Source organism: Fundulus heteroclitus, chromosome 18 (genome assembly GCF_011125445.2).
Source record: "Fundulus heteroclitus isolate FHET01 chromosome 18, MU-UCD_Fhet_4.1, whole genome shotgun sequence".
Classification (NCBI taxonomy): Eukaryota; Metazoa; Chordata; class Actinopteri; order Cyprinodontiformes; family Fundulidae; genus Fundulus; species Fundulus heteroclitus.
In genome coordinates this window covers 10540557-10568398 of record NC_046378.1, presented here as the reverse complement: position 1 = coordinate 10568398, position 27842 = coordinate 10540557, and the positions used below count along the sequence as shown (strand labels likewise).

The 27842-nt window shown below is 39.5% G+C and overlaps 1 protein-coding gene across 1 annotated transcript in view; it reads right to left on the bottom strand.

The window, feature by feature from the left end:
• Window positions 1-27842, bottom strand: part of clmpb (CXADR like membrane protein b) — an 86062-nt gene that overhangs the window by 4424 nt on the left and 53796 nt on the right. Inside the window, exons 2-4 of the mRNA XM_036149493.1 lie at window positions 14862-15013; window positions 7766-7967; window positions 54-221 (exon numbers count right to left, since the gene is read on the bottom strand). Coding sequence (XP_036005386.1) covers window positions 54-221; window positions 7766-7967; window positions 14862-15013 — 522 coding nt within the window. The remainder of the gene's footprint in view (window positions 1-53; window positions 222-7765; window positions 7968-14861; window positions 15014-27842) is intronic.

Sequence of the window (27842 nt, the reverse complement as noted above, 5' to 3'; positions counted from 1 at the left end):
GTGTTATCTGTCTTTTTTTTTTAAAAGTCTTTCTAAAGCATTATTTTTCTTACCTATCAGCGCCAGGTTTGGCAGCTTGCCCAGACTCTTCCCTTTGTCGAGCACTCGCTCCCACTTGTAGCTAATGGGGTCTGAACCATCGCTGGATTTACAGCTCAGCTTGACATCCTTGCCCTCCAGGAGTTTTCCATCCATCCAGCACCTTGGCTTGGAGGGCTTCACTGTAAGCAAACAAAAGATGTGCCCCGGGGACAAACAAAATCAGAAGAAATAGCAGATACTGTTTTTTTTTTTTTTTTTAAAAGATGGCACACTTCTTAGAATATTAAGGTTGTTGCTCAAAATCAGTAAATAACAAGCTGCCAGGTACTCCTTTGAAACCATTTACGCCTAAATGAAGCAGAAGGGTGTAGTTGTTGCAAGTTGTGTAGGAAGTGAATTTAAACTATTTTCTTTTCTCCTTGTACGTCTAAATGTTCCTAGAAGGCCACCGATGTAGTCAAAGCAAACATCTTAAACATACATTTTGCCACGTTAGATGTCAAAAACATGAGCATATGATCTTGCCAGGTGTTGTGTTCGAGTTCAGTTGAACACCTGCTAATTCACGGTGCAGTTCCTCTTACGTGGATAATCTTATTCTGCTCATTTAGAACTTCTGCATTGCTAAAAGAAATGGGAGATCAGCTATAGTTCTAAACATGAACTGTGTCAAACCTTAAACGTAAATGCTGTGGTTTTTTATTCACTGAATGGCTACTGTGATGGCAGAAGACAAAATGGGTAAATATTAGGGCAATGTCAAGCAGCAGAAAATGATCATGGTCAGTGGAAAAGGTTAGGTGTGAAAACTTTCTTAAAGAAACACCTTTAAAATAAGTAGGTAGTGTAGTCAACTGTCAGCTAAAACTGGATGATTCCTGGGTATCTCTGGTTGGCCAGCTGGCTTCCACCAGCTTTGAGGGAACTGTTGTCTGTCACCCAGAGTGGGTCAGGAAGCTAAATCAGTGACCCATGCTGGCCAACCTGAAGTGTTAAAGCTAGATGATAGGGATTTGATTCAGAATAGGACGCTCAACTTTTATTTTTGGCTGCTTAGAGCCCTTTAAGTTCTGGATAAGTTATTTTCTGGTAAAAATTAAAAACCTAAAAAAAAAAATCTTTTTAATAATTCGAATGTACACCGCCTCTCGTCTAATGACTGCTGGAGATAGACACCAACCCCCCCCGCAGCCCTGCACGGCTAAGTGGGTATAGACAATGGATGGACAGATGGATAGTTAGGATGCAGACTCAGTTTTATTAGTGTTTTTGTTTGTTACTCTTTCAGTTTGTTTTGTTCATCCTGTTTTAGTTTGTTGATGGCAACTGATGAAGGAAAAGGCTTTTTTTTTAATAATATCCATCATAAATATTAAATCCTAAAATATGGACAGATATTTCCTTTTGCCTCTTTAATGTAATAGAGAACCCGGGTAGAAAAGCAGGATTCATTGACTGATGAATTTATGAATTTTCTCATTAAATTTAGTTTTACTGTATCTGATCCATGAAAGCAAAATCATATACTGAGGTTAAGGGCTTGCTTTAATAATATAGAGTCATTTGAAGTGATAATTTACAGAACAAAGATTGAGAAAAAATAATCCAATCTAATCAAAGGAGGTCTGGTGATACTTGTATGTAAAGGATAGGATGAATAATAATTTACAAACATATTTTTCTTTGATGGCTGAATTCATATTACAGAGTAAATGTAATTAAAACCATCCAGCAATTATTTCTTTTAGGAACAGATCACAAATGAGAAAAATAATAGTAATCGAGGTTTTAATTTAGTTACATGCTAATTGAATAGCAATGCCTTACAGACCGGATTTAGGAAGTAAAGATCATATCTGGGGTCTTGCTGTGTGGAGTTGACCTGCCCCTTACATGTTTTTTTTCTGGGTAAGTTCTTAAGGCAATCAGAGTTTTATTTCTTTTTTAAATTATTTTTGGGTTTTCTTCTGGGTAAGTTCTTAAGGCAATCAGAGTTTTATTTCTTTTTAAATATTTTTTGGGTTTAACACGCCACGCATTGCAAGCATACGATACGGCTACGATTTGCCAGGGTAGTTTTGCTCAACAAAAACGACATCTCAAGAGGGGATCCTTAGATTGACTTTATTTAATCAAGACTGCATCTAGCATCACCGTAGACGGGTCACATTACTGAAATAGGAGCCTGTGTTCGTTTGACCTTCAACCATTTGTCACCCAAAGGTGCAAAATTGTTAGAATGGTGAGAATGGTGGAAAACTTGTGACACTCAGCTTCCAGGAGCAACAAAGGGCAGGTTGACATGGCTCTAGAAGCAGTGGAGAAGGGGCAGGATCTCACAGTTTCCTCCATCTTTTTGAGGCATTGAGTTGGGGAATGCTGCCCCTACCCAACCTGTTACTGGGGGCGTGTAGCCAGCTAGTTGACAGAAGGATGGTTCATTTTAAAATGCTTACCAGAAAGACAAATACAGCTGTTTGGAAATGTGTTGATTTGAGAAAAGTAAGAGCAGTCTAATGGTGGAAGCTTAAGGACAGCACAATAAGTATATCTACAGAGTGTCCTTTCTAATGTTGCCACAAGTAAGTGCCTGATGTTATTGCACAAGTTTCCTTTGGTAGAGAAATGTGTACCATTTGGTTCTATTACTCGGATTGAATCGGAAAGAACACGACTGACTTTGAATCTGTTTATGTCATTGGATTATTCTGATTATGTATTTCTGTATAAAGCTGCATCTGTGTGTTGTGTGAAGTGCCTCTAAATGACATTGTCTTGAATCAGGGATATTTAAATAAAAAAATGGAATATAATTACATCAATTATTAATCCCATGACTCTATTTGTTAGAGGTAGGAAGAATTTATGCTTTTTTCTTTTTTAACTTAAAGCACCTACATCATGCTATGCATTTTTGGTTTTAGTGTTTCTGCCAATACGGAGACATTGGAATTTTACTCAAGTTTTTCATAGTAGGAGAATCTCATTCCAGCCCATGCCTAATCTATAATGAATGAGTGAACAATTTGGACACAGAGAGGCATTAACAACCTATTAACAGGCTATTTTATTAAAAAAGGCATTTCAAATTCTACCAAATTAAAGTTTGCTTTTGCAGTAGCGGGGCAAACTGTTTGTTACTCTTTGAAAGCAATTATATGGCATTTTACAAGTGTATCAAAAGCTTTTGTGCAAACACTGTGATACCATAAGACTGTGGTATTTCTACTCTGGTGAGAAAAGTCCGTCTAATGCATTTGGATGTTTGTCCCTGTGTTGGTCCTGTAACGGATTGCCCTCTGTGCTGGATGCCGGTACCAAGTGGATACTTGTATTTTAAAATCGTCACTGGAACAAAATGCAGTTAACTTTGAGTCTTCTTCACAGAGTGGCCCTCTTTCACTTGGAAGAGATGGATGAGTGTCAGTGTGAACGAGTTATCTCTTAAATACAGGATGTTGTCTTCACTGATTGAAAAAAAATATATCAGTTTTCTGAGTTTATGACAAGCAGGTCACCTGGTCAGGGTCAGGTTGATTCTGCTCACAAGCTTTCTCTCAGAATCTCTAAAAATGACTTGACAAGAGACCCCGTTTCTCCTTACAACCCTTCAGAATCGGCAAAAAAAAAGATCTGTCTACCATTTAGGTGAAGCAGATATGTGATTACCTTCATAGATCAGAAAATGGCTATGGGAAAATAGCTGCTTGTTTGCATTTTCTCATCTATACAGTCACAGCAATAGCTAATAACAACTGTAACTGCAACAAACATGGATGCATGAGGGCCCAAGTTTATTTTGCTCTCGTGTGTGGTGAGCAGAATGATAAGAAAGGTCAAATGTGGCATCATAGGTTCACCAAGCCTCTCTGATCACAATTTATTTGTTTTATGTTTTTGTACATACCTTTAACGATAATGCCTGTTAATATGGAGGACACTGTAGGTGACTTGTTATGGTAGATAATTTGGGAACCTTCATAAACTGTAGTTTAATTTACTACACATTTAAACTTACAGTTCTTTTAAGTTGGTTGGCGATTTTCTGCCAGTTTGCAAACTGGTGGCACAACAGACAAAGGGCTTTCCACGGGGAACGGACAAACAGGGCCTCAGACCAGGCCATGAATGGGTGTAGTAACATTTTCTCCCCAGGTCAATAGTTTTGGTCATAGTCTGCCACAGCTGGAGGCACAGAGCAGTATAGCTGCTGCCTGCTGAGATCCGTACAGCTGCTCGGCTTAGATTCTTGCTGAGAGGCACTGCTTCGCTATAAAAAGAAAATGGAGCACAGTCGTCTCCCTCTCTAGTGACATATTTTTAGACGGTTGGTGGACTAAATTTATATATGTGTTTTGTGTTTTTGTGCAACTGTCAAAATCATCCATGTAAGAGTTGTGTGCGCTCGCTTCTTTAGCTGCTTGTGCGCGAGGCCGGAGAAACAGTAACTCTGTCGCGGTAACATATTCGGGAGTGTGTCAGAAGCAGAATGTCGGCGGCTCACACACGCAGTAAGCAATATAATGAGAGCTGCTGATTGAGGAGCACCGAGCATCTGTCGGCTCTGCCATGGCGAGGAAGGCTGAACTCCGGCAGAGGTCCTTAAAAAGTTTTCCAAACTTACGCCACCGATCCATTTCCCTCCTAAAGCCCGAAATCTGCGCGCAAAAAAAATCAAACACTCAGTCGAGCATACGGTAAACACCTTGGCACGGGTGACCAAGCTTGCACATTTTGCTATATGCACTGGCGAGCGAGCAAATGCAACCACTGGCACTTACTTTCTCATGTCGAGCCAGCTACACGTTCGGCCGCCAAGTTATTATCTCAACGCGGGGGAGCGGGAGGAGAATCGCAGACGTTCGTCCCCTCGCAGACGTGAGAGTGTCACCGCAGAGCTGAAGGCAATTTGTAAAAACTGAGGCTCTAAGTCACCAGAATGTCTTTATGGAAGTCAGAGGAGAGTGAGAGCGACAGGATTAACAGACTGCTCCATTAGAAAACCAATAACTGCTGGTTGAACTAATCTCCCGTGATGTTTTATTAAATCGCCTGCTTTTCTGACATTGAGAACAGCTCTCGTTCCTCCCGCCGGACTTTGTGTCAGGATCTTATGGCAGAGCTTTTCCTCTTTTGCTGCCTGTCCTTTAACACAGGGGAGCTACAGTGTATCCATTGTCCAGGCATGGAACACATGGTATTAGCACTGATTGGTGATGAGTTGTTTATTTTGAATGCATCTATTTACTCTGGTATTAACTTTTTTATATTTTGCTCTTGGTGTTTCTATAGAGTTAATATCACATTAGAATAGTTTGTTCTTTTTCTTCTTCTTTTTCGTTGCTAATAATTGTGTGTAGCTGTAGTATGTGTGTATGCCACTGTCACACCCAGATTTCCTCACTGTGGGACATTAAAGGAATTCTTATTCTTATTATAAGTACAAATTTAATTACACCAAGTATAAAAAAGGCCCTTTGCGGTGCAGTGAAAATGTATTCACGCCCTGTTTTCTATAAATTTTTATTTTTTTTTGCAATTTTGTCGCACTTAAATGCTTCAGATTATCAATATTTAATTTTTGACAAAAATTACCTGAAGAAAAAAAAAATACAAAATGCAGTTTTCAAAAGATATTTTGGTTAATCAAGAAAAAAATATCAAAAGAAAGCTGGTTTATATGAAAAACCTCATTCTTATTGTTTTATATTGTTTTTTTATTGTTTTCTATATTATGAATTACCTGTGATCAACCAATCTTTTTTTTTATTTTTTTTTTAGCAAAGTTGAATTAAATTTCACCAACTACAGCAAGGTCTGAATATGTTTAGATCTGAAGAATAAAGAAGTTGGTCAAATAGAATCAGCCTAACCTGAAGTAGGTTAAAAGTTCTCAAAAAGCAACACGCCATTAGCCTCGTGAGACCATCCTGATCTCACGAGCTTTCAAGGTTTCACTCGCAGATCAGTCTGGCTACTCTCCGTTAAAGAAAATTTGGAGCCGTTCACCAAACGAACGTCCAATCAGCGTTGGCTTTGAGGCGAGTTGAGGTGTGACGCAACGAGAAGCGCGACAGTTCAGTCTAAACAACATGGCGGCTTCAGCCGATGAAACTAGCGTTAGCGTGGCTATCGAGCAAGTTTTATCGGAATTACAGAGTATTTCTTTGCTGAGCTAACGAGCCTTTACCTGCAGCAGCAAGAGTAGTTCGGCTTGTGGTTGTGTTTTCGACGACGAATCTGATTGGTTTATTTGGCCCGTCTATCACCAACATAGGCCAATCAGCTAACCAGTATTTTTGCCCCTTCCCAAAATTACTTCAACGGAAGGTTTCCAGATGGATATGCGAAGCAAATCTATCTGGCGGCGTCAGGTTAACACGCCATGCCCTTATCTAAAAAATGAAAGAAAGAAGTGATAGGAAACAAAGTCCTTGGCCTCTATCAGTCTGGAAAGGGTTATAAAAACAATTTTTGAGGCTTTTGAGGGAACTACTGTCTAGAGAGAGAACAAGAAACAGCGGTAAACTGTTCTGGAAGCCTTATCAAAATTACACCAGGAGCTCATCATCAACTCATCCAGGAGGTCACACAGGAACTCACAACAGCATACTGCAGGGCTCACTTGCCTCAGTTAAAGTCAGTGCTCATGATTAAAAAGAAAGGCAGTGGGGAAACATGACATCCATAGTAGACTTTGAAGGCCTAAATAAATAAATAAAAAGCTTTTTTTTTTTTTTTATTTATTTTTTTTTTTTTTAGCAAAAAATGGTGTAGGAGACCATCTGACCATCTGTCTGTAACCTTTTGCTCAGGTGAATTTTGCTGATGTCATTTGTCCTGCTCCAGAACCAAAGAAACAAAGGTGAAATTCATAAAATTATTTAGTCAAAGTTCAAATTTTAATCCAATTGAGATTCTGTGGTGGGACCTTAAGCAAGTGGTTCATGCTCAAAAACCATCCATTTAGGATTAAAAAAAAAATTCTACAAAAAAAAATAATTAAAAAAAATGGGACTAAATTCCTCCACAATAAATTCCTCCTGTTATTAGACTTAGAATTGGACTTAGACAGAAGACATATTGCAATTGTTGCTGCCAAGAACGATATAAGCAGTTGTTGGATTTATGGGACATTTACTTATTTTTACATAGATTCAGCTTGGTTTCCACAGCTTTTTATTTAATAAATGAAAGAATCGTTGGAAAGCTGCGTCCTCTTAACACAAAGAGTGGGACAAAAAAACAAAACAGAAGGAATATTTCAGAAGCAAATGCTTCTTTCAGAGTGCTGTGTCATTTATGTAACAGAGGACGTTAAGCGTCTTTGAATTTACCAGCAAAGCTGTCTGCGTAACCCATTCCCTGAATCCATCCTCCCGAGCCCACGTCCATGTCCCTCTATGTGTTTTCCGTCTCACCTCATCAAGAAACCAATCCAAACGGACCCAAACAGCATAGGCAAAATCAAATCACACCGTCTGCATCAAATTGAATCATTAGATCAGTCAGCATGATGGAGGAAATGTGCCAGGCTAATGATCTTCTGATTAGGCCTACATGTATATGTGTGTGATATTCTCCGTGTACGTTCTCAGCGCAAACCAGCTCTCTCATCACCTGACGGCATGTCTGACGATCTGCGCGGGCATTCTTCGGAGAGTGTTTCTGCGACCTGAGCTTATTTGTTGGTTTGTGTGAGAGTACGTCTGAAAACACACACCCAGAACGATAAGGTTGACCTGGCTCCAGTGGTACTTTCCGCCAGTCTTGACTTTACAGGAGTAGTCCCCAGAGTCGGTCAGCAGCAGGTCACTGATCAGCAGGGAGGCGTCACCGCCCAGGTACTCCCCGGCGAAGGACAGGCGGCTGGCGTCGCTGCCAGTGCCCTCGGTGTAGACCTGTCCTCCGAAGAAGGTAATGATCTGAATGTGGAAAAGAATATTTACTGTAACACAGGGAAATTGGTCCTTCTCACATGACGGAGAGACAAGGCTCTCATCGTTTCTGCAAAGGCTCAAAACCTGCCGACCTGGTCCTGCCTGACCAAGTCTTTTTACTATTATGAAAAATACAGGCTCTTTTTTGAACCCTGTATCTACATTTGAAGTGCTTGTTATTTTTTCATTGCAAACATTACTCCAATTCCTGTCACTTAGCGCATTTGCCTAACTAGATCTGTCTCAAGAGGAACACCCTCAATCTACTTAACCGGTTGTCAGCCGGCAACATTAAGAATCGCATAACCCCAAAAGATGGTGCATGCACGACTAGTACATAAGCATAGCGTTGCCCTGCTGCCTGCACCGTGTTGTGAAATCCTCAGTCCCAGTCCTTACAGTATAAGTAACAATGTTAACAATTACTTTAGAATTAACCCCTGGGACAGAATATTTTGCGGATGAATGCGTTTGCTGAGATGCCACGGCTCGTTCAGCTGATTAGCTGTGAGGACCGCTATCTCCTTATGGTCTTTGTACAAGCAGAGCTGTCAAAGTAAGCATACAAAAGGACAGAAAAAATCTATTTGGTTGCTGATAAAAGATTAAAGCACCCACGGTGGCACAGATGAGACGTTGGAGCAGAATAACAAGCCACACAGAAGCACAGCAAAGTGCATAATGTAACACTGTATTTTCAGATGGCAACACGTTTCATTTGGCTTGCAAGGAAATTACATTTTCGTTAAAAAAAAAAGGTCAGGAAAAAAGAAGAAGATGAAATCAGATCAGTTTGTCTGCTGTGTTGGGTAACGCTTAGATCTAAATAGGAAAATTTTTTATTTATTTGAAGAAAGTTAGATCAGAAACGTGACACAATTCATCTACAATGTCGTTTTAGAATCTTACATTCTTTATTTTCATGATGAAATGCAAGAAGTAGAGTAAATAATCATTTCAGTACAACTTAACGTTGGTATAAAGTTAGAAATAGTACAACACAGCTTGGTAATTTGCAATGTGACGGTAACTCATTGAAGCGTAGTTTCTAAAAACAGTAACTAAAATATCTGAATTATATAATTAATGTCAACAGAGGATGATGTGAGTTTGGGCTCTCGCAGAGCCATAGTCTGCGGTGAAAACTTCCATTAGATCACTGCAAAAAGGTCACACACTGCAATTTCTGTGGGTATATGGTGAGCTGGTCTTTGCTGAGGCTGTCTCAAAGAGAAGGTTTAGAGTATTTATAACAGAAGTTCAGAGGTGTCTTTTTAAAATAAAGATAAGTGTGTTCATGTGGAAATATATTGTTTTGAGAGAAACATGTGGCTTTGGACCTGCCATCGCATGCTGATGGATTAAACCTCTTGAAATTGCATCAAAGAAACAATAGAGCTTGAAACTTTTTCTTTTTTTTATTCTGACTGGAGTGGTACAGGAGACATTTCCTCAATTGGACTAATTTTACTAATCCCTAATAAAAATATACTAAAGACAGTTTAAAATAGGGGTCCTGTAATTCTTTACTTTTGTTGCTGCAACTTGTTTTTCACAAGCATAATAGCAATAAAAAACAACAACATAGTTCATAGCGATTAATTGCAGCACATCAGAATTGGTTAAAATTGTTGTCAGCAAGTCATAGCTTTACAAAATCTGGCATTAAGTTCATCCCTAATTTATCGCTTAACGCCTAGATTTTGGTGATCAGACAAACTTTCTTAACATCTTCATTCCAAACCTTAGGCTACATAAATGACTCAGTGATTTGTAAAGCCTAAACTGAAGCAAAAAGGGAAACAACTGATGAATAATTTGACCGTGGGCATGTGTAATTTTCAGCTTTTTCAATGCTTTTTTTTTTTTTTTCAGTTTGGTGCATGTGTTCCTCTCCTTTTATCTCTCCCACTCTGTCCACAAGCACAAACACAAACAAACACAGCTGTCACAGTGGCCTATTACTCAGGGCAAGTGAGAGCCTGCAGATGGGGGCCTGCTAAATGCCGGTGCCACAGCACATCAGTGCCGAAGAAACGGGGGCACCTGCTGGGACCACAGGTGACCACTGGCCACTTACACATGCATATACCCAGATCTTCGCACGCAGCCGCCTCTAACGTCGCTGTCCGCGAGCGCAAAACAGACACGCATTACGGCGCAAGCGTGAACTGCCTTGGCACCGTAAGAAAACATTTTGAAGATGCTTGCCTATGGGCACTTTGTTCGCTATTTTTATGTACTGTGGACATTTATTACTCATACATATGTGAGTGCAGACTGCACCATATGACGATGTGTATCCATGCCTCTGGTTATGTCTGGGTGCATGCTGCAAACACTCTTATGAGACCGAGATACTGAAAATGCCCACGGGAGTGAGGAATTGGGGTAAAATTTAGCGAAATGACCACAGGCTGTTGGTGTAGTTTCCAATTAAAATGAGGTGGTTTATTTATTTAGCATGAACTGAAAAACTCGATGAGACACTCCACCTCCCCCCCACCTCCCCCACTGCGTTCTTCAGGTTTAATTAAAATAAATGTGAAATAAACAAATGTCGTGCATTCATGCATTAATCTTGCATTGCCAATTATGCCTCCCAAAGAATGATAATGAGGCTCTATAATGATAATTTTTCTTCTTTTTTTAACATTTTGGTTTAATTTATTAATAATTTCATTCCACGTGTCGGTGGCTGTGGATGAGATTACATAACTCGGATCTACAAACAGGCACAAGCTTATTTCAACATGGAGCACAGCTGGGGGCTCTCCATGTACCCACTGAGGACTAACGTCTGGGACTTCAGCTCCAGTTTACATCTGGCTAAGACTCAGAAGTCGTCAAGAGTCCTCTTTTCAGTGGAGATCGGTAAGACCAGATGAGCTCAAGGAGCCCTTTCCCTTGTTTACTTGAATATTTCAGTTTGCTTGTTATTTTACCATTATTTCAGGGTGCCTTGAAACCTCAATTGCATGTGTTGTTTGCTTTTTTTACAGGGATATTACCAGTTATTTTCATAGTTCTGTTTAACTTAACAGTTTACTTGACTTTATTATATCAGCGTAACATGCATGATGCTGAACTGGAGCTCATAGCGTCCACCTGTCTATCCACCTCAGTGGACCATCCCCCTAATCAAAGTGTTGGGTATTTGTTTGTTTGAGGATATAAAATATCCACTCAGCTAATTCTCAAATCGGTCAATTTCCAATATTTAATATTCAAAGCAGTTTAAAATAGTCTTGATAGCTAAAGTTATTTTGGGTTATAAAGCTATGTGAATTGCATAAAAGGTAAATACTAGGCTTCAGTAATAACTCTTCTGTCTAACTTACCCAGCTTTACAGGTGTAACAGACACTGATAGGGAATCCATCTGTTATCAGGCTTATCAGAACCTCCCTGCGAATGGATCAGCATCATTTTCATGAGCAAGAAAATGTTCTGACACCTCAAATATAGCCCCTCCTGCACATTTCCTAATGAAAAATAATATTTAACCTCCAACTTATGTGATTTGGATTATCTTTTGTATAAATTGGTGGGGGATAAAGTATTAAAATGTCTGGATAAAAAAAACCTATCTCCACTTGTTGACTTACTCTAGCTTAAATCTGGGAAACAATAGTTAATTTACCACAGTATCTTTAAAATGCATTCCACTCTAAATGCAACGATTTATTTTATGCTTTATCTTACCACTGATATTGCAGGCCTCTATGCTGGTTTTTACCAACCAGCACAAAGATATTTTAAAAGTAAATGTAAATGTGCAATACTTATATATAGTCGAGTTGTGTTGCCTTTTTTCCCATCAGAAATAAAGTTCTTGGTTGAACAAAAGTTGCTTTAAATCTAAATGTGCTAGTGGTATGAATAGTTTTGGGCTTAACTGTATGTATGAAGATAAGCTTTGTGACAAGCAGCAGAGTCAAACTTTTAGTGCTTGAGCAATTTTGCAGAAACCTGTTTCTCCACTTCTGGTGTCCCGAATCATTAACACATGCAACCTGTTAAACTGCTAAATAGAGGCTAAATGTTTGACAACATGCCCATTACTTTCAAATACTGTCTTTAGCAGAGAAAAACCACCACACAATTCATTCATTCAGCTGCAAGCTTTGTCTCATAATCAAATTTTTGGATGTTTGATTTTAATTAATGGTGCCTTCAATGTTATCGTCCCTTTAAATATTCATCACAATATGGCGGCTTTTTTCTGAGTTCATTAAAATGTAACACTTGTTTTATTCTAGTTTTTTTTAATCCAAGCTCCTTTTTACTCCTCCAGATTTCACAGTTTTTCCATTTTGACAGTTTTACATCTAAGAAAAAAATTCCCTCTTTTCATCTCTCCAGATATTAGTGTCAGTTTCTGCGTTCTTAAACTCTCCCTTTAGTCAAAACAAAAAATAAATGAATAAATGCCACAAAAAAGTTTGCAGAAATACTATTAAATGTGTTTATTTAAAAAGGTAAGGGGTTTCAAACTGAATCAGATAATATATCAGACAAACTTTGTATGACTATAAAGTCAAACTGAGAACAGCCAAAGAAAATATACTAAAAACTGGATATTTTGAGTGAATTTGAATTTAACGAGCCAGTCATTACTAAAATTACAGTTAAATGAGATTGATCATGAATAAATTGGCTCAATCTGATTTTTCCCTCTGAATGAAAGTCTTGATTATATAATGAAGTCTAAAAATTATGTATGATTTTAATGTTGTTGGATTAACCTTCATCTTCACTTTGCCGCTCTCAGTCATACAGGGCTCTAATTATTCTTCCATTCCTTATTAGGATTTGTGGAAATATCTCAGTGGTGACTCTTACTCTTAAGGAGCAGAACCACAGTGCCAAAATAAATTGTTTAGGGGACCTCATCAGTTCACCACAGTTTAATCTGATAATGTTAATCACTAATTATTCATGAAAGAAACACCTTATTTTATGCCATGTGGGCTAAAAACATTGCTAAGCAGTGTGCAATTCTAGTTTATGGGCCATTTTGATCTGCAGAAAGTATTATTTTTGAATTACTATAGTCTTTTTTTATCAAATACTCATCAGAACTTAGTTATACTACTGCTGTATTTCTTATAATTTTACAATTAAATTTCTATTTCGCCTCCTCAGAATTCCAGTAAATTTACATTTGTTCTCATTTATAGGGGGTTAGGATCCCTCTCATTCTTTATTGTTCATTATCTAGAGAATGATCTTTTGCAGCCTATTTTTGCGTTACTGAAAAGCTGATGAGCACATCTGTTGAATTGAAGTCATTGTACTGGAATCATACTTGAAGGGTGTCACATGTAAGAAAGCTTTTAAAACAAATCAATAGATTAGCATTGTTTCATAGCTCTTTGCTTGCCTTACATCTAAGGCCTTGTACACACACAGGGTATTTATAAAAACGAATATCTTCCCCACATTGTTTTTAAAAATAATACCGTACACACAGAATTGTTTTTAGCAAGGCTTTCATCCACACAAACGTGTCTAAATTCACAATAGACTATTGTTTTAAACATGCCAGATGCATAGGGGGTTATGCACCGCAAAGCTAAAACCTACGTCACCCAGTCAGAATCCTTCAAAATAAAAGTGATGTTGAACAGCATTGTGCCTGTGTAAAACGCTTTTTCCCTTTTGCACCTCCACATATTGGAGCAGCTGTGCTTGTAAAAACAGACAAATGAAAGGCCTCTGAACCAGCTGTAATGTTTAAGATGTTCCATGTATGCTTTTACTTAGAAATCTCGATACCGAGGCAAAGACAGGAAATGCTGTGTGTGTGGAAATAAACAACCAGAGATAAACAAAGGTTAGTGAATTTGTCCATTTTAACAATAATTAGACTCATATTGTTCACAGTCAATCACAACAACAACATAGAAATCAGCACCTCTTTGACAACATTACATTTTTACTTCACTGTATGGCCAAGTCTATAACAATGGCCACAACCGGAGTATTTATAAATCTCCACTTTAGAATCATTCGGTTTTAGGCATGTAAAATGGTGTTTATGTGTGGATTAAAGGTATAACCGCATTAAAAATGTATCCGTTTTCCCAGATATCCAGCTTGGTGTGGACTAGACCTTGTTTTCTTCAGTTGAATCAAAGTATTAAATCAGAGCGAAACGTCGTTGAGAGGTGGATCAAATCCTGCTGTATCAGTGTTAGTTGCACATATATCTTCAGTTTCTCATATTAACAGTGAAGAATTGACATATGTATTGTAATGGCGACCAAGCAGATAGCCAACACCAGCAGACATTGATGATGCAGTTCTGGCATAAAAACATCTAGCATATTACCCATGTGTATTCTGCGGCTAGTGAAATCCAAAGACATAATACCATGTCCTTATCTTATCAGTATCAATCTCACAGTAGCCACTTAGTCATTTCTAGAACTGTCTTTACAAGGAAATTTTTTATCTTATTTATTTCCTATTGCTTTTTAAACATTACTTTCTTTTTGCAATTTCAAGAAGAATCCACATTTGCAATGCGAATGACTGCAAGAAGTTACCTATGCATTTGACACAATGGACATTTTAAATGTTTATGGACAATTAAAGATAAAATTAAGGGCCTACTCCCAAATCAGTGTAGCATTTGTAGCCATTTTGTGGGCAATTGGACCATATGGAATATATAGCTGACAGCAGAGACACTGTCTAATTTCAAGACAAGGGGACAGAAATGGGATGAATAGAAAAGACTCAACATTATACAAATTCCTTTGTTAAGGAACGCTCAATGTTCAACGCACAACTATTCATCCAATTATAACAGCTAAATATTTACAACCGTCCAATAAGACAGTAGCGAAAGAAATTCAGTAAGAAATCTCACCACTTTCTGCTTTGAGTTAGGTTTCTGTAGCAGCCACTCGATATCAAGAGAGCCAGAAGACTGGAACTGGTGGTGGCATGGTAAGGTGGCATTGTCCCCAACAACCTTCTTCATCTCTGTCTGGGCACCCACTGACAGCAGGCTGAACAGAACTGAGGGAGAGGAGAGATGAAAAGATGAAAAAGCAAGTGGTGACATGTCAGATCAGAACAGTGACCTAAACCTAGAATGAGAGAGACAGGTTGTTTAGGTAGCAAACAAACCACAGAGATAGAAAATTGCAATGAAAGATGCAAAGAGAGATTTGTCTAAGAAGCAAAAAAACGATGGTTGCTGACAAGCAGTATGTCTTACACGTCTCTAAAGAGAACACTAAAAGGGCACAAAATATTTTTTACAGGAGGCTTATCAGCAGAAGTGGTTCGACAGACATATTAGCAAGATCTAATCATTAGCTGGAGTTTTGGGTTGTTGTGGTCTGACATGATGTCATTACATACACACTAGTATCAAGGTGGAAACAGTTCTAAGATCAAATCTGACTTCTGTCTACAACTTTAGTTAAATGTAAAAAATGCGGCACATAACCAGAACACCACACAGTCCAAAAACTCACACAAAATTGAAGTCTCTGTTGCGCTTATTTTTTTATTAAAGCATGTATACACATAAGAATGACTTTAGGCACTGGCAAGATTAGCCGGGCTTGTGGGTTGACCATCGAGGCTAATTTATTGGAGGATACTGGACAGGCCCATGGGCTTGAGAAGAATTAACTAAAGGCGTCACTGGGGTTAGCTGGAAGCTAACACTATGGATTGTGTGTGTGTGTGTGTGTGTGTGTGTGTGTGTTGCCATGTGATACTCATGATCCAGAATGGGCAATGCATCTGTGAGATATTTGACTCCCTCCAGTTGGTACAATAGAGCACCCAATGCTGCAGAGTTAAGCTAATCTTATACACACAAATGTAATGTCCCTTTTTGCCTGCATGAACTCATGCCTAATAGTCCAGCTTTTAGTAAAATACCAAATGAGACAACCACATGGGTAGTTCCTGAAATTAAATGTATCAAAGTTTCCCATTCTTATCAGTTTCTCTGGAACTAAAATGCTAACCAGATAATAGGTGAGCATCATGCATGGGATTCACATCATGTTGTTTTTTGACAGATCTTGGTCCACTGTGTGACTCAGCTGGGACACACTGACAGTTAAAATGCCTTTGTATGCAGCAGACATAATCACGGGTTGTCAAATGTTCCTCAGAAGGCCAGGCCTCACTGGGCCCCTGTCCACTTGTTTACTGGTCCAACCTCACAGGAGCCAACACCCTGCCCCATAAGTGATCTCTGGGCCAATAAAAATGTCAGCACTGCACTGTGAAACCAATGAGTCAGTGCTGATGTAGGACACAGTGGAAAAGAAAGAAACCCCCTTCCTTCCTGCTTCTGCACAGTGGACATCAATAGTTTCTAAAGTTTCGTTCAAATTCTGTCTCAACTTTGTGAGTTAAGAGTCATCCACTTTAAGCAAAAGTTTCCCATGACTAAGATTGAAATAGAAATTGCGCACCATAGATACACTATGACACTGGCTGATCGACCTGACCAATGGCTGGCCGGTCATACACTCAAACACCTGATTGTTTTTCGCTCACCATACCTAAACAGCATAAGGTCATGCTAACCACAACTCTTTTCAGTGTTGACGTTGTGACTGAGAGAAAACCATTTAAATGTAGCTATTTTCAGTACCAGAGAAGCGTGTTGAAAAGAGATGGAAGGAAGTACCAAAGTTGTAAGAAACGACTGAAAAGGAAACTGCATTTTCTGCCGAGGCATGTCTGTCGTTCATTTTATGACCTCTTTCATAAAAGTGCAATTAGTACCTGACTTTGGGACATTTCATCCAATTGGTGAAGTAGAAAATTTACCCCGAGACGACTGCAGTCAATATCAAGAAGACTGAATGTACTCTGTTTCATCCGTTTGAGCTTTCATCCTCTATGTGTGCCAGATATAGAAATGTTGGAAGCCTTTTAGGAAACCTCAAGTTAAGTTAAGGATCTACAATCTCTTGGAGACTTGGGTTTAGAGTTACTAATGCTAGATGGTTTACAAAATGTCAGAAACAGCAGAACAGCTAAAGGTTTCTAATTGTTCCATCAATGATTTGGACACGTTTGCTTCTCTGTCTATTCCCCAACACAAGAGTAACAGGATAAATCACTGAGCCGTTTCTTTTCCTCTGGCCCAGCTGTTCTTATCAGTTCAAATATTACCAAGGAAAAAAAAATGGGCCACCCCCTCATTGAGGAACCTCTAAGCCCTGAAGGTGTTCATGTTTATGACTTTTTAATGCCACATTTGCAGGGTCATTCATCTTGTGGGTTCCCCGCCAATATTGGTTTGGAGATCAAAAAAAAGGGAGAGAGGGCTTTTCAGTGCAACAAACTCTCGGGAGCGAAAATACTCAGACCATGTGTGCAAGCACAGCTGGTTCGACCTAATGGTGCGAGTTAATGTTTGGTGGTGGCAGAGAGGTCTGCTGGGAAACCTGTACCCACAGTCTCCCTGCAGCTCTTTAGACAAGCCTCTGTAATCAGTGCCCCTGCACTAATTAGCAACCCGGGGCTTAGCTCACTGCTGAGTAGGTGGTCTCATCTTACCTTATTTATCATGTTTTGCAACCTAAGCTATTGATTCGCAACACAAGAGCGTATCTTGAAGTGTTTACATGACCCAGGAAAGTTTAGATTTTTCATCCAGGGTTACTTGACAGTCCAGAGGAATGATGACTTCCCATCCTTAGAGAGTGTTACAGATGGTTTACTCACAATGGCATATGTCAACATTGGGAATAATATTTACTAGTTAAAGGGTGTACTGTCCTCTAACTATTTATGATGAGGCAGATAAGCTTTTCTACGACGGAGGGGATAACGTGGCGTCTTTCCAAAAAACGTTGCGCTGATGTTAGTCTGAGATGTATTTGAATTGGCCCCATTCTCAATGTGCACAGCTGGGCTGGCTGGACTGCGAGACCACACCATGTGGGTAAACATCAACAGTGTAACCCCACAGAACTCATCTCGGTGGAACATTTTGCACACATGCTATGAAAATTCTTGCATGGCTTTATGACCTTGGCTTTCAATTTGCAGCAAAGTCACTGGGAGACAATAAAAACTGGAACCTTTTCAGCATCGGCTTGGAAATTATTCCTCGTCACAGTTGCATGTATGCATTCATGCATTTTTATGAGATTCCACGCGGACTTGAGAGAGGCCATCAAAACGAATGTGGCCATCTTGAAGGGAAGATAAATGTGGAGAGGCCTTGGGATAGGGTATTGGTGCCACATCCCATCCCAAATCCTCTATCCCACTTTCTCTTCCATTGTGTCTTCTTTTCTCCCTGCTTTTGGATAAGCCGTGTGCTTTGTGGAAAGTTTCAATCTTTGCCCTCAGAAAGAAAGGAAAGCACCATATCATAATTAACAAAAGTGGGAGCTAACATCAGAGGTTTTAGAAAGAGAGAGGGTGTGAGGGAGAAAGATAGACACGTTTGACAAAGCAGGAGAGAGAGTGAGAAGCTTGGGTGAAATATGGAGGAACCAATTTCTATGAAAAGGCCCTAGGGGGAGTTGTGCTCCAGTAAATCCGCCTTACAGAACCCTGCAATCTCATTATAGTGTAGCCAGCGAGACGGACAGACAGACAAACAAGACAGGCCTGGATCTTTCACACTGCCCCAAAGTCAAGCCCCAGATCCCCCCAGTCAGCACATCGGCCTGGCTGGAGCCTTTGCCATGTCCAAAGCTTTATGACCTCTGGTACTCAAACACAGCAGATCAGAAAGGGAGAATGAAGGGACAGAAAAAAAAAAATGGGCCGAGGGAGGGGAGGGAGGAATGGTGCATTGCCTTATTTTGAGCTCTCACGCCAGGCTAAGTCACTGCCGTGGAGGAAGGATTATACCATCACAAAGGTGGTTTTAGACACAGGAAACCTACAGGACAAATATAGAAAAAAACGGTTGGAGGTATCTAGATCACTACTTCTCGTTTGTGCTAGTTTCTCCGTGCACACACCTACAACACAGAGAGAAGTGTACCTGTCCCTGTGCATGATGTATCAATTATGGGAAGCGCGCTCCTTTGCGAAGACAAATCAACAACTACCCAGTCGCACGTCAGATCGAAGTAACTTTCAGCAACGACACTGGTGCCTCAGTGCACATACCTATAGTAATTTCAGGCAAACACACTCCAGTGACGTTTGAGTGACACTTGGAGTCTCACTGCAACGTGCAAAACAATTACCTCCAATTTGTGCCAGAACAGCTCATCTTCTGTAATTACCAGGCATCTCAGGGAATGGATGCTAATACACAGAATCAAGGGGACAGGCGGCTGTTTGAGTTTGATGCATGCAGCTAGCAAAAATTCACATGGCAAATGCAAATACAATTCATCCATTCTTACTGCTGACACCAAGCTGGATGTTTTTTTTTTTTTTTTTTTTTTTTTAGCTGACTTGGGGACATGCTGAGAGGAGCATACGGCATGAGGCTGCAGCGAAATAACTCAGAGCTCAGCGTGTTGTTTTACAGCCTTTGTTTTACTTTATCCATCTACTGTTGTGAGACCTGGACTCTCTATTCAATTGTATGGCACACACTCTATAAATACACACAAAGTTTACAGAAATGTTGAGTTTCTTTCCCCCTCTTTTGAAGAACACACACATGCACACTTCTTCAGATGTTTCAGTCGAATAGTTGGAAGGAAAAAAAAAACATAACCAACATCAACTCTACTTTCATGTTCTCACAGTCAATAAACAACTTCTTATGGGCTAAACGAGCTAAATATTATCATGCACTATTAAAATGCATGTTCAGTATATGGCTGACTGCACTCGTCTTTAGTTTCAAGGGCCTCCTCATGAATTTGTTGCCCTTATGAAATTTAAAAGGCCTCTTTTTCTTCAATTTAGAAGTTAGGCTGGGTCTTTAAAGGGACAAAACCTGTAATCCTGCTTGCCTTGCACCCAGCAACCCCTATCTGCTGACACAGATCTTTTGTTGATAAAACTGTATAGTTGTTAACAAGGATTGCAGATGAAGCAGTAAAACCTCACATTAGCCTAAAAGCACTTTGCGTATAACACCTTACCATCTTTATTGCAACAGAATTTGTTATTAGTTCGCTCGAAGTGCAAACAAAATCAAAACATTCAAAATATGTAATGATGAGACATTGAAGACTAAACACTGTTGGGTTAAAAAAAGGCCAGATTTGGGTTATTTGTTTTGATCACCCAAAACAAAGGTTCAAGATGGAAATGCAGGACAAAAACAGCCTTGACAAGTTCCAGAAAATCTATCTTCTTCCAATCTGTGACCATACTAAATGCTATTAATGTTAATGTAAATATCATTTACATTAACATTTGTCTTATAACATTTCTGAAACGAAGTTTCCTAACTTCTGGCCCCCATTTGGCACACCTCTGTTCCTGAGTTGAATAATAAACATTTTTAGTTACTGTTCTCGTATATTTTTAATATTATCATTTCAAGTAGGAGTGGATGGAAAGACTTATCCATCACCCAGATTACTAAATAATATGAGGGTTAGAGGGAATGATTTAAAGTTTCAAACATGAAATGTTTTTTAAAATAATTCTGCATTAAAAATAGTCACTGATCCGAACCAGATGATTTGAGTTTGTCATTTCCCTTTCAGTGCAAAGATACACTGGCAAAGGCAGTGTTTGAGTTTTTTTTCCCCACTAAAGGTCTATCGCTTTAAATTGTTGTGTCTACGACTACTTTTTGGTGGAATAAAGGCAATGGACTGGGAAAAAAATAAGGTATTTCAGCGTATAAGCCCAGCACATTGACAGTAAATGACGCCAAAGACTGGCGCTGGGTTGTGACACCTAAAAAAGTTAACCTTTCACAATTATTTGATAAGTAAGACTGGCTTCATAAATTCAGATTATTTTACAAATAGCTTCAATTTGAAGAATAAAGACAAATCCAACAAAACTGAACAAAAGCCCCGCTAAATGCTCTATTTGCCGTTACATTATTTGAGACAGAAAACCGATGCAAATATGTAAAACAATTAAGAGGCAGGGTCCTTCTTTTAGATTACTGAACTGGGGCATTCGGTTTTTTAACTTCTAAAATTAGCACAAGTGTTTACTATGATGACCATAAAATAATGACTCTACTCATATTGAAAAAGAGAATTCTTTCATCTTCATCTTTGATGAGAATATATGTGGCTGGAGGAGAGATGCTTGGAACTAAAGATGGGAAAACAGAGCAAGTATCCTTTACACAATAATCCTTTGAACCTGGAAGGGAAGCAAATGGGAAAAGGAGAAGGACCGATGGGAATAGGAAAAAAATAGATTAATACCATGTACTGTAGGTCTGAATAATGTAAGCCCCTGTGGTAAATGTTCACCTTGTGCTGCTTTTATTGCCTTCATTAGCATCCCTTTCATGGCCTTGTCATCGCTGTCATGTTGAGCGATAGCAATATCATTCCGCCGACTCATCCCAAAAATAGATCCAAAATTAGTTTTGCAACAAGCACTTTTAATTCCCCCAAAGTATTCCATATTTCCCTGTGCAAAATATGGATGCAGGGACGATGGGGGGTGAGGGGAGCTAATTATGCCCTTCCCCAAGGGAGTGAAAAAAGCGATGAAACCTGCTTACATGGCTATACACATCTTATCAATGTGGCATCACCCACACTCATGGGTGCAGCTGTCCAAGATGCTCTGGCTGCTCCATAAATCTTCCTGTTTTAGCCTGAAACTGTCCAAAAGAACAAAAGCATCTTATCAAGAACAACACTTTTTGGCCAAAATGTATTCACCACCATCCACCATGGCTGATACGAAACGAATGTTTCCTTTTACCTTCCTAATATAGTTTTGCATTAGTCAAAACAACTACAGCTGATGTGTATGCAGCAAAAAGGGAACTAAAAGTAAATAAACATTTCTTGAAATGAGTGTGTTTGTCCTTGTTGTATGCAAGTTTAAATGATTCCATCTGCAGATGGAATAAGACTTTTGCACTTAAAATAGGAACAACTCATCTCCACCATCTTATTTCAAGTAGACTATATCTAATTATCTTATTTTATGGGTAAAAATACTCTTTTCATTGTCAGATAATCTTATTTACCTGCTCAAATCAAGAGCTAATACATTTAAATACAAATTTTAAGTTCTTTTAGTTCCCTTATAACAAGACTGAAAGGGTGATAGCATACCAGCAACTTTAACTCGACTCTATTGTGAAATGGCAGCTTTTGTTGTCAAGTAACTAAAAAATGCATATATATATATATATTTATATATATTTAAATCATCGTTTTTAAAAAGAAGGTCTTCATTTTGAATGTTAATTACATTACTCTGCTGGTAGATGTTTAGAAGTTTATGCTGCTGAAACATTCACAGGCTTACATCCACTGGAGGGTGAAAAAACATATTTTCCTCCCTTTAATGTGTATCAAGTGAACAAAAAGTCCAAATGTCAAGTGGTCTGCTTTGTACCAGATAGCACGCCTCAGTTAAAAGGGAGCTTGGACAGTGACCTCTCTACGAAGCAACAAATTGTCCAAACATCTGGCAAAGCCTAAACAAACCAGCATGTATGGAGAGTCAGTTTGTTCTGCATGAGCGTCCCCATATCTGTGAGATAGGCGACGAAGGAGAAGGGGAGTTAACATCTTTATGAAACTTATCACCAAGGCGACTAAAGGTGTGTACGTCTGGATGCATGTGGGTATGCATGCAATGTGTTTGTGAAAAGGGCAAATCTACCCTGCAGCACATGCACACAGTCTTGACTAAACCTGCTGTTTCCCACTGAGAACATGTATTAAAGGAGGACAGGAGAGAATGTCCCTTCACATATGGGCTCATTTCTAAAAAAAAAAAAAAAAATTAATTCTGAATAAAACACTTTAGTTATGCTGCTGCCCATGAAGTTTTTGCTGAAACTCATTTTTGTCAGCGTACAGATCTAAAGCCGAGGAGAAAACAATTGATTTGTTTCAAAGTAAGCAAATATGGGTTATCAAAAGAAAACAACTCCAAATCCGGTTAGGGAGATTGCATTTTGCCTGGACTGAATCTCATTTGTTTCAGAAGGAAAACTTTCTCTTTTTTTCCTGCAAAAACAAAAAACAAAAAAAAAAACTTTTTAAATGTTTTTCAGGGCACAAACCGCCTCAGTCCCAAGTTTGATCTCTTTTTAGCACTACCATACAGTGCCTTGAAGAAGTGTTCATGCCCTGGAACCTGTTTGCATTGTGTCGCGTCACAATCACAAATGTCGTTTGTTTAATGCATTATTGCATTATTGTGAAATGAAAAGAAAGGTTTTTATTATTTTTCTATAATTACAAATTAGAATCTGGAAAAAAAAACAAAAAACATTGTTTTGAGCTTTCTAGAACCACCTTTTGCTGCAGTCACAGCTGCAAGTCTTCTGGGCAATGTCCCAGCCAAGACATCTACAAATTGATTTTTTTTGTCACAGTTTTTCTTTTTATCCAGTCTCAAACAGGTTTTTGTCAATACTTCAGGAATTTACATCCATTGATCTTCCCATCAACTCTGACCAACTCAGAGCTGAAGAAACAGCTGAAGAAATAGATCTCCATTCGGCGTGATGCTGCCACCAACATGCATCAATATGGGGCGGCTGTTTTCAGGGTGAGCTGCAGTGCTAGTATTCTGTGATAAATGTAAGTTTCTTGCATGCAGGCGAAAAAGTTGACCTTTGGCCTAGTGTCTGTGTCTGCTACATAGCTTATGAAAAACTTTAAAAGGAACCTTCGATTTTTTTGCCAGATGTGTGGAGTGTGTTAATATTTAATGAAAATTAACTTGTGAATAAATTCTCCCACCTGAGCTGTGGGTCTCTGCAGTCCCTCCAGAGTTTTATAGGCCTCTTAGCTGCTTCTCTTGTTAATGCCCGCCTTATCATGCCTCTCGTTTTATGTAGACGCTCATGTCTTGGCTGGTTTGCTGTTCTGCCAAACTCTTTCTATTTTCGTGAATTGAATGGCGCTCTGGTGGGTGTTTAAAGCTTGGGACAGTATTTTACAACCTAACACTGCTTTGAACAGCTCCACAACTAAATCCCTGAACTGTTCTTTGCTCAAACATCTGAGGCTTTCGCAGAATGGCTGTGTTACACTGAGATTACACAACTTCTGAAGGTAATGAATGTCACTTAGAAATTAAAATTCATATGCTGGCCACCCATTTTAGATTTTTGCAAAACATATTTTGAAAACCATCTTTTTGTCCATCCATTTCACTTTGCAGTGGACAATCAGATAGAATCCCAGTATAAACCATTGAGGTTTATTGTTGTTGTGACACAAACTAAGGTTTATGAATGCTTTTTCCAAGTATTTTTTTGTACTTTGGCAAGTACAAGTAGAAGAATATAGATATACTTTAAAAGGCATCTCAGAATTCTCCATAGACAACTCAGTGGAACATTTTTGCTGAGATCAAGCTTTGCCTGACCCTGCATACCTGACAGATGGCATGGCGAGAAACAAGATGAGCCGTATTCATTAAAAACACTGCAGAAGACAGGTTTGCCTGCTGCTGATCGAGTTAAATCTTTCCAGTTGGGCATTGGTACTGGTGTATATCAAACCAGCTAAGCACCTTTGGGGTGCGGACAGATGGGCTAGCTGTTATATATATAATATGCATATAAGAAAAACAGCCAAAAAGCCCACACTGAGTATATTAGATGTACAACCGTTCCCTCTCACAACCTCAGGTAAATGTGAGCGTCCTTCTCTGTTCACAAAATGGTCCCCAATTTCCCTAGTTATTTATGTGGTCTAATCTCAATTTGTGGTTGGCAAGCATGTGAATGAACTCCTCTCACATTGTTGGAGCGCCTGGACATGGGCACTGACATCAGCGGATCAATACTTAATACGCTTTTGTGCTACCAAGTCCATTTTGCTGCAATATGCAATTTTTTTTATGTCCATTAGGTTGAAAATAGAGCTGACTAGGTGTATGGGCACAGGAAGTGGAATGTACCGTGGTCATCCTGATGATGGATGCTTTACAATGGTGTGAAACCGATGGAAACTTAAAATACTATCCACCTCTTGCTCTGGAAAGCACTACACCCTCGACTTTTATTAAACACAATTCAATAACCCTGCGGAGTTTCAGAACAGGCTTTAACGACTTGTGGGAAGACAAAAAAAAAAAAAAAAAAAATGAAGCTCCAGTGGGCTTTATGGTTCAGTATGAAGACACGTGGAAAACAAGGGGAACGGCCAGAAAACAAGCCTACAGCTAGAACTATATTTGGAGCCACATTAAAGTTGAGCTTCAGAGGCAGTGGAAGATACTTCCAGTCTGGACATGTAAGCGTTTCATTTTGTGAGCTCATATAGTCAGGCGCGTGCGCGGATTCTGCACACTTTCCTTCCTTTTCTCCTCTGCATTCTCGCCTCCCTGCGCACACAGATTTACCTCCGATGTTTAGGTCACTGCAATTATTTGTCAAAGTCTACAGTCCCGAGTTCACCTGGGGTCTGATGGTAAGGCCTCTATCGGCAGTGACGCTAATTTACTCCTCTGGATCCGAGGGAAAATAGAAGCTGATCGCAACAGGGCAGCTCCCATGTTGTACATTTCATTGGCTAATTGAAAACAGACGGGACTCTGACTCGCTGTCTCCATCCGCCCAGCCGTGGTGCTGTACGTCAGACATATTAGTGCTGCTGTCAGCCCTACGGTATGCATCTGACCACATCTTCTTACTTGATCAGCTAGGTGAAAAATAATAAAACTCGGAATGCCCCAGACGACATTGTTCATGCTTCTAATGCCGCTCCGAAGGACAAAGAAGTAACCTACCCATCTAAAACTCATGGCTGCAAAGGACACAGCAATGGCCATCTCCCAATAGTGGAGGCACATGTAACGTCTGCTTCAGCATCTGTAACCTGAAATACTTTTTAGGGGAGTTGAAAGAGTCAAAAGCATTATCTTTGTGATGGCTGAGGAGGGCAGCATGGGCTGCAAGGCTTCCAGAAAAGGCTTCACTTTGGGGAGCTCATAGATCAAGCTACCATCTGTTCTTATGATTAGGTAAGGCCATTCATGCAAAACCCAAAGCTTTTCTTTTTGTTTGCTTGCTTCAGATAAACAGCACCCATGTACAACACAGCTGCAGTGTATCTCTGCATGTAGCAACGCACAAAGATGCACAGTGATGTGGAGTCCCGTTGGGATTTGTCTAATTTAAGCTATAGCACAGGCCATGTATGTGAATCAGAGTGACTTTGAAACATAAAGGACTTTTTAAAGATCAACTATGAAATCAAGTATGGCCTAAACCTGCCATTTTTGTTTTCCTGGAGGAAGAGCCCTGTTAAAGTATTTATACCCTTGGAGTTTTTAGTGTTTTTTTCATGTTACAGCTACATACATTAAAGCGTTTGACTGGATGTGGATCCAAAAGTTGTGGATTCGATTCCAGCTTCCTCCTGCCAATTGTCGATGTGCCCTGGGCAAGGCACTTAAGCTCAAGTTGCCTACCGATCTGCGTATCGACATTTGAATGCTTGCACATTTGCGAGTGTGACTGGGTGAATGTGGCTGTGGTGCAAAGTGCTTTGAGAGATCATTTTGGTGCTGTCTCTTTAAATCAGAGCATTCCACTCCACCCCGTTCAGCCATTTTTGTATTCTATGCTGGAGGGCAGTGTAATGAATTGTGTGGGTTAATACACCAAACACACAAACATTTTCACTTATCTACTTGTAGCTCAGAATCTTTGAGCTTGTACTACAGAATTTACAGCGGAAAATAAAAATGGTGGATTTGCGAAATTGGTTAACCGGAAGTCCATGGCATTGTTTAGCAGCTCCGCAGCAAATAATGTGACAGGACTGTTCAAAAAACTTAATAGAGAACAGAGAACACTGATTCGCTTGAAAAATATGACTGAAACACAATATAAAGATATATACACAGCACCTGGGCTGACTACAATACATTTTTCTGGGCTGAAAAAAGACAGTTTTGCATGATACGTTCACTTTATTACAAATGCACAACAAATATTTTGATTTGTAAGAAGGTTGGAGATGCCTTGCATCGTTTTCTTTCCACTTCACAGCTACATGCTCGTATGTGTTGGTCTGTCACAAAAAATCCCAATAAAATTGACTGAAATTTAAGGTGACAACATTAGAACATTTCATGATGTATTTACTGTCATTACACTTCTATTCACCTACCAGCCTATTTACAACTAACTCTTTTTTTACAGGTTATCAAAAAACTCATCCTTCTTTTCTAAGTTTAACTAAACTTTTTGTTGCGGGCTTCTATCAGTGAACCACACACACACAAGCACACACACATGCACACACCTTCAGACAAATAAGCCTGCCCTTTGTGCTTCTCAGTACCAAGTCTTCCCACCCCCACGTCTAGAAAAGGAATGCCCACACGGCCACATCCGAGGGCGGAGAGAAGATTGAAACCAGATGAATGGAGCTCGGGACAGAATTCTTGCCAGGGCTATATTTCACTCCCAGAGCCTGATTAAAACGAGGTGTGGCAATAGCTGAGGCCAAGGCAGCCAACTCTGGCTCTGAGAGGAGAATTTGCTTGCACTCACATTCTAGGCAAAAAATGAAACGAGGGGGGAAGGTCGACAATGAAGCGTCTGGAAGGACCTTGTGTGTTTGAGGTAGAAAGTTTTCTGACAAAACACAGCCAAGTTTGCAAAAAAAAAAAAAAAAAAATTCAGTTTATTTAATCCATGATATCCACTAGAGATTGATAGGACAGGATCCAGCCTTGACACACAGAGTGTTTTATGAAGGATGCAGTGGTCGTTAAGGAGGATGTTTAAAGTAGGCCACTGGGG